Genomic DNA, 14,695 nt, shown 5'->3' on the forward strand with positions numbered 1-14,695 from the left:
GCAGTCAGTAGAATAAACAACATAGACCCTGATCTTCATTTACATTATGCCTCAGCAGATCAGGACCTTTGATGTTTTAACATTTTGAATTGACTTATAAGCAGGTATATATGGTATGCTACATTCAGTCTTGTAACTGATAACCACACCTTATTTCCTTATTCCGCTTTAAGGCTGTTCAATAAATTTTCGTTGATGAACACCCAGAAATAAGGTATCTAAGTACTGTTGACCAAATTTTGTCATATATTTCTTGGCTGCAAACTGGTACCCTGAAATATGCTACTTTTCCCCAAGTACAGTCAGTAAACTTTACAATAATATGAGATTGTTGCAGTATATGTGCATTATTAAAAAGATAAAGTGATTAAAATGGTTCAGAGATTCTCTATCAGATGTGTTATCATCATAATTTTGACTCCTCTTTTAAAAAGTTCTTAAATTTCAGAAGAAACATTTTAATGCAAATAAAAGAGGCATTGTATAAAAAATATATAAATCAGCTGAAATGGCTATGTAACAGAAAAGCTAAAGTCTGTAAGAAAAGTTTTCATAAAAGCTTAATGTATTGCATAATGTATTGCTTAATGTATTGCTTGATGTATTGCATAATGTATTACATAATGTATTGCTTAATGTATTGCATAATGTATTATGTAATGTATTGCTTGATGTATTGCATAATGTATTGCTTGCTGTATTGCTAAATCTATTGCTTGCTGTATTGCTTTATGTATTACATAATGTATTGTTTGATGTATTACATAATGTATTGCTTGATGTATTACATAATGTATTGCTTGATGTATTGCATAATGTATTACATAATGTATTGCTTGATGTATTGCTTTATGTATTACATAATGTATTGTTTGATGTATTACATAATGTATTACGTAATGTATTGCTTGATGTATTACATAACGTATTACATAATGTATTGCATAATGTATTACGTAATGTATTGCTTGATGTATTACATAATGTATTGCATAATGTATTGCTTGATGTATTACATAATGTATTGTTTGATGTATTACATAATGTATTACGTAATGTATTGCTTAATGTATTACATAATGTATTGCATAATGTATTGCGTAATGTATTACATAATGTATTGCTTGATGTATTGCTTTGTGTATTACATAATGTATTGTTTGATGTATTACATAATGTATTATGTAATGTATTGCTTAATGTATTACATAATGTATTGCATAATGTATTGCTTGATGTATTACATAATGTATTGCATAATGTATTGCTTGATGTATTGCATAATGTGTTGTTTGATGTATTGCATAATGTATTACGTAATGTATTGCTTGATGTAGTGCATAATGTATTGCTTGATGTATTGCTTTGTGTATTACATAATGTATTGTTTGATGTATTACATAATGTATTACGTAATGTATTGCTTAATGTATTACATAATGTATTGCATAATGTATTGCGTAATGTATTACATAATGTATTGCTTGATGTATTGCTTTGTGTATTACATAATGTATTGTTTGATGTATTACATAATGTATTATGTAATGTATTGCTTAATGTATTACATAATGTATTGCGTAATGTATTACATAATGTATTGTTTGATGTATTGCTTTATATATTACATAATGTATTGTTTGATGTATTACATAATGTATTGCGTAATGTATTGCTTGATGTATTACATAATGTATTATGTAATGTATTGCTTGATGTATTACATAATGTATTGCATAATGTATTACATAATGTATTGCATAATGTATTGCTTGATGTATTGCATAATGTATTGTTTGATGTATTACATAATGTATTGCATAATGTATTACATAATGTATTGCTTCATGTATTGCTTAATGTACTGCTTGATGTATTGCATAATGTATTGCTTGATGTATTGCATAATGTATTGCTTTATGTATTGCATAATGTATTGTTTGATGTATTACATAATGTATTGCATAATGTATTGCTTGATGTATTGCATAATGTATTGCTTGATGTATTGCATACTGTATTGTTTGATGTATTACATAATGTATTGCATAATGTATTACATAATGTATTGCTTCATGTATTGCATAATGTATTGCTCGATGTATTGCATAATGTATTGCTTGATGTATTGCATAATGTATTGCTTTATGTATTGCATAATGTATTGCTTGATGTATTGCTTTAACTATGTAGACTGCTTTCTTTTCTTATTGGTATTAAGACTAATGTTGACATTTTTTTCTCATTCAGTGACCCAGGAAGGCAGAATTTATGCATGTGGAGAAGCCACAAATGGACGACTTGGTCTTGGTATTTCCACTGGTACTGTCCCTGTTCCTCGACAGCTGACCTCCCTGAGCCAGTATGTCATCAGGAAGGTTGCAGTACACTCAGGTAGATAAGTGCAATATTTTGATACGCTTATGCTTTTTTTGTCTGTGCTCAGTAACATCAAACTTTACAAAACCTTGTGAATGTCTTTCAGTTGAGGTAAGGAAGGAGCCTATTGAGTTGGAACTCAAAGGTCAGAGGTCAGGGTCATTATGACTCCAAGAAAAATGGTTTGCACAGTAACTTCTGTTCTATAGACAGTTCTTGAACAAACATTCTGGATGACTTTCACTTAAAGTAATAAAGAAAACTATATATTTTTGGGTCTATAGGTAAAGATCAGGGTAAGTCTGATAAGAAAAGAAAGGTTTCTGTACATTAGTTAAGTTTAAAACTCCATAACTTGACCAGTTGGTCAATAATCTGGGGAGTCAACTATGCTCTACATATGCCATCATAAAGGACTATCAAAGATCGGGCAGGCTTATGCTGTACAATTCATGGTACTCGGTTTATATTTTTAAAAGAACATTCAGTACATGTGTATTATATCTGATAGGTACTGAATACTTACTGCATTTCTCCATTATTATAATGCGGTAGTCTTGGACCACAAACGCCAGCTACATTATCTGCAGAACCGCTTTAAAGTGCGAACTGTGGTATGTACCAAAAAATTGCAATATATTGAGAACAGTATATGCCAAAACCTAGTCAAGTGTGAATGGTAATTTTTAAAAAAAAATGCTATTATTTTGAAAATGAATACAGATACTCGCTTCATATTGTTTTCTTCCTATCGTTATACATAGGTATGATTTTGGTTATAGGGTCCATGGAAGTGCTACATTTTATCCGAATTACATTACAATGAGGTGCATTATAATGAAGGAGAGTTGTATATGCATATGTTTTATTGGTGCCAATTACTCAGTGCATAGTGATAAATAGATTTTTTTAAATTTCATTACAGGTCTTGGACTTCAGTACATGTTTAGTGTTCATGGGCAAAACTTAATGTTCTATTTTATTATACTGCTTTATTTTACTGCTTATTAAGTGTTGTATCTGCATGTGTAATTGACAAGTTATTTATCACATGATTTCATTTATTTAATATTGCTTTATATATTTCAAAAATCTTTGCATGTGAATTGGTGAGACTTTGGGCCACTCATTCCAAAGCTGGTAGTGGCATCAATCTTGTTTTAAGGTTTTGGTTGGGGCTTTTACTTCACCAAGTCATTTGGCCAAGTGAGCTCATGGTATGGCTTTCATCCTTAAGCATCCTGGCATGAATATCATTGAAGTTCGAACAATTGATGTTGATCTAGTATTAAATGTGACTGTCATCACCAAAGATAGAACAACTTGTCTGTCCTCAAGTCAATTGTAACTATTTTCAACTTTTAAAAGATGTCTTACCAGTTTTAACCAAATTTGGTACAGACTATCATGGCATAATGACCTGTCAAGTTGACATGTACAGATTATTGCATTCGATATGGTATGGCTTTTTGGCCATCATTAGTCATACAGGAATCTGTTTGTATGTATATAATTGACAAATGATTTGACTAAAGCCCAACAAGTCTCAGTCATCACATTAAACTGAGCTCGAACCATGACTGTGACCTTGCAGATTACAACTGCTGATTGATGCTATTATCAGTATTAATTCATTCATCTCTCCATCTCTCTATATATAACCACATTTTGTAAACTGCTTTGTGAAAATTCACCAAACTTGGTGCATCAGTTTCTAATGCATACATGCCAACCATTACACTTTTGGCATAATCATTGCACTTTTTTGCACTAAATTATGCCTTATGCTTAACTGTATTTGGATTACGCATTTTCAGTATATCTCCCTCCCCAAAAAATAATTTGTTTTTTCATTTTTATTTACATCCCATTAATCTTTCAGACCGTATTCTAGAAAAGATGGCTTCTGTGTAACTACAGCATAAGAGTACGCTTTCCTAACAGTATTATGTTCTATTTATAGCAGCTACCCTATTTGCAAGAAACATGCTGGTTTATACTTTTGACCTCGGTTTCTATTTATAGCAGCTGTATGGCTTAGTTGGGAGAGAACAGACTGGTTTTCTAACTTGTAATCTTTGCTCACAGATTATTTGTTCTAATTCATATCTGGTACAGAACCAGTCTGTAGTATTTAGTGCTAAAAGTCGAGTCAGATTTTGTCTAGTCAATGTGTGTGTTAGAGCAAAATTATTTTTCAGATAATTTCACAGATTAATTGGGAAAAGATGAAAAACCGTTTCATTGATGAATACATGAATTGCATAATACAGCATTCCATTCTAGGGCAGCTTCATGCCCCTTGCAGGCTGTGTGGAAAGGATTTTAATATTGGTCATGGTGGTAAAACAAAGAAACATTGAATTACCTCATTTTACTAACTCCAATACTAAGGTAACTGGTTTTTTACAGCAGAACTTAATTATGGACACGAATGTTATAAATGCAGAGGCTTTATCTACCGAGTTCTTAACAGAACACAAACTACCCCTAGCAGTAGAAGACTACATTGGTCCTTTATTCAAATGGATGTTTCCTGATTCCAAAATTGCAGAAATTATGTATGTGCAAGAACAAAATCATTTAATATTGTTAGGTGTTTAGAAAAAGATACGTCAATTGCAGAAGCCATGAAAATTGGGCCATTTAGTATTGCAACAGACATGAGTAGTGATTATGAAAAAAAGTTGTACCCAGTCTGTTTAAGAGACTTTGACAATGAAAAGGGCAAAGTAAGAGTGCTCTTCTTTCATTACCAGAATTAGCAGTAGATTCCACTGGAGAAAACATTTTTTTTTATTTGCTTGATAATGCTTTAAATAAACATAAATTGGCAGAACTGTATAGGGTTTTCAGCTGATACTGCATCAGTGATGACTGGAATTCATAAAGGAGTTGCATTCTATATTTTAAAAAATATCTCCATCATTGTACATATCAGGTTGTCTGTCATATGATGCACCATGCTGCAAGAAAGGCTGCTGATAAATTAGAAGGAGAACTCCTAAAGTATCAAGTTAGCACGCTACCTGACAATGTACTTCATGTGGATATAGTTGATTTTTTTCATCTTATTTCCCAGCTAAAAGACACAACAACTGTATATTTAAATTTCCTGTTCTTTGTCAGGTTATGAAAGGAATATTGGTTCTTTACCATTCTAATGCTGACTGTGAGAGATTGTTCAGTATTGTTAAAAAAAATAAAACTTTATTCAGATCCAGGTTCTGTAACCCAGCACTTAGTGCTCTGCTCTTATGTAAAACGTTCATATTCTCAGCTGGTACAAAGTGTTTTGAAATGCAGTATGAGAATCTGTTGCTTTTAAAAGCTCAAAGTGTTATATACAAAAACTTGAAGCAGTAATTCATGTAAAAAGTCCAGAGTGATAAATAAATCATTTTGTAAATATGCTCATTGAAATTTTATCATGTTATATGTGTATTACTCATTTTCTGCTTGGATTACTCTTTTTGTCCACTTGCATTACACTTTTTCCTTGCCAGGGGTTGGCATGTATGCTAACGTGGTGACCATTTGCAGGAGGAGCAATATTTTTTTGGGCCAGTCCCCTAGGGGTTGTTTGGAAAGGAGAGAGCAGCAATAGTAAAAATAAATTAAGAATAACATTTACAGTCATATTTCTGTAAAAAAAATTGACAGAACTTTGTATATGCATTTTCAGGAGGAGGACTTGCAATAAATGTAATGGGTCACTGTCTGAAGAGGGAGGGAAGGCTACATGTAATTAAAAGGATGGAAATCTGTCATGGACATATTTGTAGTTTTTAATGAAATCTTTGACACTTAGCAGGGGTCAAGCTAGACTTGAATTTGAGGGAGAACACACATGCAGAAATCAGACAGTGATAGTTGCTAACTTACTCGGGAAAGGGTTAATGGTCAATCAGCTATCAAAACACATCCCTTTGAATGTGCAAGAATTTGTCAGCATAATTGATGTAAAAACTAGACCTATCTACTGATGGCTTGAAGAATACATTTCTCTACAACACAACACTAGAACTAACCTTGGCTAAGGTGAGGGGGCATCTCAAAAAGTAAGATCAATTTACCGCTAAGAAAAAATCACAGGGTGAAGTCATTTTTGCTTTTCTAACAGAAGAAGGTGAAGTTTCCATTTTTTTAGGCAACTTTAGTCACCCACTTCACCTGGTAGCATGACCCATGCTTAGTTAATATTTTCAGTCTTCACTCATCAAGGCTTTCTGACATAAGAGATGATTCAGCTTGTTTCACAATCGTCATTTGAAATAATGATATCTATAAGATCAGCTATATTTAACAAATTCAAATGAATGTGGATTACACACATTTATATTTTTTGTAAGGTGGGCGACATACCCTGGCTCTGACTGTGGATGGGAAGGTGTTTTCCTGGGGTGAAGGAGATGATGGGAAACTAGGACACTGCAGTAAGATGTAAGTTTTCCCTTGTAAAATCACCATGGAGATTTTATCTTTTATTCCAGACAGTATTATTTGATATATCAAATTTATTGTTAATTTTTAGTTAGGTATTTTACTAAAAGATTAAAGTTATAAAGAAAACCTGTTAGATACCATTACATAGTTATGAAGAAAACCTGTTAGATACCATTATACAGTTTTGAAGAAAACCTGTTAGATACCATTATACAGTTATGAAGAAAACCTGTTAGATACCATTATACAGTTATGAAGAAAACCTGTTAGATACCATTATACAGTTATGAAGAAAACCTGTTAGATACCATTACACAGTTATGAAGAAAACCTATTAGATACCATTATACAGTTATGAAGAAAACCTATTAGATATCATTATACAGTTATGAAGAAAACCTGTTAGATACCATTACACAGTTATGAAGAAAACCTGTTAGATACCATTATACAGTTATGAAGAAAACCTATTAGATATCATTATACAGTTATGAATAAAACCTGTTAGATACCATTACACAATTATGAAGAAAACCTGTTAGATACCATTATACAGTTATGAAGAAAACCTATTAGATATCATTATACAGTTATGAAGAAAACCTGTTAGATACCATTACACAATTATGAAGAAAACCTATTAGATACCATTATACAGTTTTGAAGAAAACCTGTTAGATACTATTACACTGTTATGAAGAAAACCTGTTAGATACCATTATACAGTTGTGAAGAAAACCTGTTAGATACCATTATACAGTTGTGAAGAAAACCTATTAGATACCATTATACAGTTATGAAGAAAACCTGTTAGATACCATTACACAGTTATGAAGAAAACCTATTAGATACCATTATACAGTTATGAAGAAAACCTATTAGATACCATTACACAGTTATGAAGAAAACCTATTAGATATCATTATACAGTTATGAAGAAAACCTGTTAGATACCATTACACAGTTATGAAGAAAACCTATTAGATACCATTATACAGTTATGAAGAAAACCTGTTAGATACCATTACAGTTATGAAGAAAACCTGTTAGATACCATTATACAGTTATGAAGAAAACCTATTAGATACCATTACACAGTTATGAAGAAAACCTATTAGATACCATTATACAGTTATGAAGAAAACCTGTTAGATACCATTACACAGTTATGAAGAAAACCTGTTAGATACCATTATACAGTTATGAAGAAAACCTATTAGATACCATTACACAGTTATGAAGAAAACCTGTTAGTTACCATTATACAGTTAAGAAGAAAACCTGTTAGATACCATTATGCAGTTATGAAGAAAACCTGTTAGATACCATTATGCAGTTATGAAGGAAACCTGTTAGATACCATTATACAGTTATGAAGGAAACCTGTTAGGTACCATTGCACAGTTATGAAGAAAACCTGTTAGATACCATTACACAGTTATGAAGAAAACCTATTAGATATCATTATACAGTTATGAAGGAAACCTGTTAGATACCATTACACAGTTAAGAAAACCTGTTAGATACCATTATATGTATTGGCTGAGCCAGTACAGCTTAATAAGCAACAGTAAAACCACCATTAACATCCTCAAACCTTTGAATTCAGGGCTTTAATTTAATGTGAATGGGTTTAGGGTTTACATTATTACCATATATACTCAGGAGTCAGGTCAAACTGCAAACAACAAATATCCTGGTCTGTTGTAGCTTAATGTACCTGGAGATCAGGGTCTGTGTTGTTTGTTCTGCTGATTACTTCTAACGAACAGTACAGGGCCAGATCTGTGGATGCATTATGTGATGTCAGATCTGGGTCTGAGTAGTTTACAGTTGAACCTGATTTATAAGTGGCTATATACAGTACATGAAGTGACTGAATCAGAAAAGTCATAAGACCATGTTGAATAGTCGAATAGTCTATGTAAAATAAGCCAGAGATGGAATCCACTCAAATCAACCCCTCAAAAAAGGATTAAAAGTCAAAATTTAACAAGGAAAAAAAGTCATAATAAAATGTGAGTCCTACATTTTAGGACCCTTGACAAACCAAGACTCATTGAAACACTGAAGTCCAAGAGAGTGCGTGATATTGCATGTGGCAGTTCTCACAGTGCAGCAATTACTTCTAATGGAGACCTGTACACCTGGGGACTTGGAGAGTATGGAAGACTCGGGCATGGAGATAATGCTACACAGCTCAAACCTAAACAGGTTGGTTTGAATTTCTTTCAATTTATATGTGTTTTGTGAAATCTTAATTCAAATAGAGCAGATTGCACAATGGTAATTAGGGCCCATCATCAAGATGCAAGTGTAATATTGTCAGTCCATATTTTTTTCAGTGAATCAGGTTGTGGATGATATTTGGTAGGTGAAATGCTCCTTGTACTTAGACATGCCTTTGAAGCATTCTTTACTTTTAGGTCCAATTTGATGGAATTATTGCCCATTTTCCATCATATTTATATCACTGCAGCAAATCCATATAACCAGTTTAGCTCTCTTCGACCTCGATGTTCATTATGAGGGATTTGTCTCATCTGCTCCAACTTGACAGAGTTATGGCCCTTGTTAATCAACAGTATATCTTTATATGGGTGTTGCTTTTAATCAGCATTGTTAAAGAACAATTCAACAAATTTTAATACAGCTTGATGTCAACATTGTTTCACAGACCTGGTTGTGCTTTATGCAGGATTTGTCTCATCAGCTCCATTTAGGACAAAAGAGTTATAGCCCTTGTTAATAAACTTCACATCTTTACATACCTATTATTGCTTATACTGATGAGACCTTGAAGGAGTTGGGTTTCAAAAATTCAGTGTTTTAAGTTATTGCCCTTAAAAAAACATTTTCTATTATTGGTTTCTCAACGTAATTTTCTAATGATTAAAGCCCTTTGGAGAATATTTAGAGAGTGTGTCCCATTGTGATGCACTCATCGCTTATAGTTCTAGTTATGCTACTGTTCTACACAAGAAATTGCTGAAGGTTTTATATTTTTTCAATAGTCTGGGAGGCAAATGTATGACTTGTGATGATGAAAAACTAAAAAAGAAACTAAAAAGAAGTTTGTAAGAACAAAAATGCCAGAATTTTTTTTTTAACCTTTAGTGACTATGATATTTCCTTTTCATTGTCAGGTTGGATTGTTATGAAATCTACTGGCTTGGAGGAAGTAGGGCCAAAAACATTCAAAAGCTTTGCTTCTGTAAATGCTAGGTTGACTATTTTTATTAATTATGAAAACAAGTGTCTTCCCTGAAAAACTGTTTTCCACATAGTTTACTCCAATTTATGAGAATGATAGTAAATTAGACCCAAGAATTTACAGGTGAATGTAAAAAAATTGAAAATCATGTGGCCAGAGGTGTTCATGTGTCTCTTTAAATTCACTTTCCCACAACAACAGTCAGACTTTCACAAAGCTGATGTCTGTGCCACAGCTTTGACTAAAGTGACAGCTGGCTGCATGAAATTGATAAGGGAACTCTAACATGAGTAATATTTTTTGACTTTAAGAAGGCATTCAATTTCATTATTATCCTACATTCTTTTAACCAAACCATATAATGTTATAAATTTTAATCACCTGCATTTAGCCTGTCTAGATATAATGGATAGATCATCAAAGTTTGTAATGTGTAATCTGATTATATGACTGTTGATTCTGGTCTCTCTCAAGCTCAGTATTGGAACATTTTCTCATCTTTTGCATTGATCTCAGTTTTTACTTTGATATGCAGCACATATTTGTTGCTGGTGCAACACTATCAAAATTTAGTTTAATGTTGGCACTCAAGAAAGAAGTCTAAGGTCTGAATTGGAAAATGTGCAAAAATGGTCAAAATGATAATAAAAGAAACATAAGTACACTGCCTTTTTATTGGCACATATGAAATGCTGTAACAGATGGCTAGAAAAGAATTAAGCCTGAAAATTAATGATAGGCCTGTCGAGAATGTTACTGATGAGGAACTTCTTGGTGTGAATGTTGACAGTAATTTGAAATGTGGGAAAAGCATTTAGACCTTGTCTGTAAATCACTCACAACAGACTTGACATTACTGAAAAAAAAGACACATGGGCATGATTTTCTATAATGCCTGCATGTTGCATATTGTTCATTATAATATAACTGTTCGGTGAAATTGTTGTAAAGGAAAATTACATAGAGTACACAAAATATAGTAGTATGCTACATGTATTATATCTGATGCCCTATAACAACTTGGTTTAAGGGATAAAATGACAAAATAGAGAAATAAAAATTGACATTCATAAACCCATTTTTGTTTATAAACGCAGTAAATGGGTACACACTGCTGACATGACTGAATTGTTACAACAATCATGATATTAAACAAAGACACTCATTACACTGAGCCAAGAAGTGAAATCATAGATTCCTATCCACGTATTGAGCAATTTAAATGCAGTTTGCACTGTTCAGGTGTTAAGAGATTAGCAATGGACTGATTGAGTTACCCTCAAAATATTATTATTATTATCACTCTGTGGTCAACTAAGTAACAGAAAAGAGCAAAAGCCAACAAATTTTATAAAAGAGAACAAATAATTTATTTTCATAAAATACAAAGTGATAATTTAAAAAGAACTTACAGTAATTAAATCCCAAATAATCCTGAGTTTTATCAGAAGTCAAAATGTATGAAGTTCCAATTGAATTCCCATCATGTTCCAAATAAATACTGATATTGAATGCATTCATGTTTCTGTAGTCTCAAGTGTGCTGATGTGCCAATGGCCTGAATTATGGCAAGTTTAATAGCTTTTGATGTATCATATAATCTAAAATGTCATTGTCTGAATTCACTATAATTCCTTATTAATGTTTTAGTCCAAGAATATTATTGAGCACTTTGTAATTCCAGTGAATATTAATTTGAATAAATAAATCCACCCAAATGAAAAAGTGAATAAGACTGATTCAGCTTCAGATGTTAAGTCAAGAATGAGCAGTTCTAAAATAAACTGTATCTAGGTCACAATAATCATTATCTGAAAATACTCTGACAACTTCCATTTCTGTGGTCCGAATTAAGACTATTTTTTAACTCAAATTGAAGTAAGGATGTTTACTCATAATAATGCTATGAATATTTAATCTTCAAGAAATATATGCTATGTATTATGTTTTACAAAGTAAATGTCTACAGTAGGGTAGACATTACGTTGATTTTGGACAAGGTCAGGTGCAAGATACAGGTGTATGTAACATATAATAATTAAGAAAAGCCACAAATAATACAGATTAAATATACATAACATTATTATTTTTATTATTATTATTATTATTATTATTATTATTATTATTATTATTATTATTATTAGTTATTTCAAAGATTATACATTTTAAAATAATTACATGTCTCAGATTTCTTTCTTATTTTTCACTTTGGAGAAACAGCTGCTGTTTATGGTCAAGACACAAAAGTATTTTTAAAAAACTTTAAAAATTTCTGTCCTCATTGAAGCTAACACATGCATACTGATATAGCTTTAACACTTGAATGATTGAAAAACATTAGTGGCACTTTATGTTCACTTTTGACAAATGAACTGTTACTACAAAAAGCAATTCATGTTAGAATGATTCTTTTGAAATTAGTATGGAGGTCATGTTCATATCATAAAAAAAAATAAAAATACTGGAAAACTCAGCTATAATGCAATTCATTATAACCTAAATTTGAATATAATGCGGTTGCATCATGGCTCCCAATTTTTTTGTCTTACACATCCCATATTTCCCATGAAGCTACTAAACACATCAGCTAAGATGACCAGGATATAAAAATAAATCAGTCGAGTTTCAGAAACCTATAGCTTACAGATTATAATTGATGTTCTTACATAACAATTATTAATTTTCATCAAGAATGGGGCTGCCATAATCCCAATTATTATATTATTTTTGGTCATTCTCCCTATACCATAGTTTGGTACATAATGTAGTCAGCAGTTATGGATCCCAGCTGTGGTATTACAGTGGGGTTCCCATCTATATTTGTTTGGAAGATAGCCTTGAAAAAATTAGCAAACTTAATGCATCATATAGCTACAATAATATTTGAAATTGTTTAATTTAGGTGAAAGACCTTACAGGCAAGAGAGTCATCCAGGTTGCATGTGGTAGCCGAGATGCCCAGACACTTGTCCTTACAGATGACGGTCTAGTCTATTCATGGGGCGATGGTGACTTTGGAAAGCTGGGGAGGGGAGGAAGTGAGGGGTGTAATACCCCAAAGGAAATTGAACGTCTTCGTGGAATGGGTGTCTGCCAGATTGAATGTGGAGCACAGTTCTCCCTTGCTCTTACTAAAGCTGGCCAGGTCTGGACTTGGTGAGTGCAGCCAGTTAGTTTTGCTATTTTGTGTTATTTACAGTAGACAGTCCTGTCAACAAAAACAGAAAGCAAAAAAAGTTAAATTACTCTGTTCTTGAAAAAGGGTGCTTTGTGTCTATGATCAGCTGTTAAACTCATTTTATCCGAGAGTTATATAGACTATAGATGATAATTTCTGTCACATTATGTTTACACATGTAAAATTGCAGATCAAACATATTTACAAAAATATATTTGTTGTACATTATTGCATAGCCCTGAAGAAGGAAGGGGGGTAGAGTAATAAAGTTGTATCTAAGGTTTCATACAAATGCATGTAGTCTAGTTAAAACACAGACCTTATTTTGTCTTCCAGGGGCAAAGGAGATTACTTCCGGCTGGGTCATGGTACTGATGCTCATGTGAGAAAGCCCCAGATGGTTGAGGGACTGAAGGGCAAGAAGATTGTCCATGTGGCTGTAGGAGCTCTACACTGTCTAGCAGTTACTGATACAGGACAGGTAAATGAATTTATATTGGTTTAGATATTATACACACTGTCAATCCACAGGGCGCACGTTCCTTACAGTAAAGACCTTTGATATGCTGCCCTTGTAATGTGGGTATGGTCAATGATTCCAATTAAACTGGCTAAATTTGTCTTATTATTTTCTACTTTTGTTTATTTTTTTACTGTTGAGAACCAACTGGGATGAAGTTTTCCATCACTCATGAGTGTGTTTTGATACCCCACCCCCACCCCAGCCCTGCAAATAGACTCTAACAGATTAGAATTATCCCCATTTGTTATATATATTGTGTCCAGCTGGTTGTCACACTCTTGTCTGGTTAATATTGCCAGAATTATTTAAGATATATTTATGAATCTTGATACACATTTGGATCATGACTTTAGTGTGTGTCCCATTTAGTGTTGGCTTTGACATATTAGTACATTTGGAGTTAGAACCTTGATTGGCCAAGTGGTCACCTGATGTGGGTTTGTGAAAAAGCTTGCTAGTTTCTTCCCATGGTCAGTGGTTCTTACCTGGGTCTTCCTGTGTTCTTCCTCCACCAGATATATTAACTGCCATGTATAGCTTTTAATGTACTGAAAAACTGTTAAACTGAAGAAACCAAGCAAAACCTTGTAGAGGTGTCTTTCATTATTTCAAAATTGTATTTGCACATGATATCGTACAAGGGGTGGAGGAAGTCGTTATTCCATGAGCACACTTCAGACAGATCTAACCAATGGACATAATTATTTTCTTTTTATGCCCGTTACTCAAAGTAACCTGAAGACTCAATTTTGGCTTGTCTTTTGACCCATGTACATTATTTATGAAATAAAATAACCCTGAAAGGAAAAAGAAACAGTAGGAAGTAAAATCCTAGGTATATGTTGGCTTTCTAATCTGAGGACAATATTTATATCTGTAGAGTTTCATGCAGAAATGGGCTATCTCACTGGAAATTATGGATTGAATTGAATTTCACAAACATTTTATTCTTACA

General features: G+C 32.7%; 1 protein-coding gene across 9 annotated transcripts in view; it reads left to right on the top strand.

Annotated features, from left to right (window-relative positions):
• The window catches only part of LOC149798376 (E3 ubiquitin-protein ligase HERC2-like), a 246,570-nt gene that overhangs the window by 182,935 nt on the left and 48,940 nt on the right, over nucleotides 1–14,695 (top strand). For all 9 annotated transcript variants that reach the window (XM_089963537.1, XM_089963538.1, XM_089963543.1 and 6 more), the window contains 5 exons: nucleotides 2,251–2,394; nucleotides 6,732–6,822; nucleotides 8,862–9,039; nucleotides 12,942–13,195; nucleotides 13,554–13,698. In XM_089963537.1, the coding sequence (XP_089819663.1) occupies nucleotides 2,251–2,394; nucleotides 6,732–6,822; nucleotides 8,862–9,039; nucleotides 12,942–13,195; nucleotides 13,554–13,698 (812 nt within the window). The remainder of the gene's footprint in view (nucleotides 1–2,250; nucleotides 2,395–6,731; nucleotides 6,823–8,861; nucleotides 9,040–12,941; nucleotides 13,196–13,553; nucleotides 13,699–14,695) is intronic.

This window comes from Sinohyriopsis cumingii, chromosome 6 (genome assembly GCF_028554795.1).
Source record: "Sinohyriopsis cumingii isolate HCF-2022 chromosome 6, ASM2855479v2, whole genome shotgun sequence".
Taxonomy (NCBI): domain Eukaryota; kingdom Metazoa; phylum Mollusca; class Bivalvia; order Unionida; family Unionidae; genus Sinohyriopsis; species Sinohyriopsis cumingii.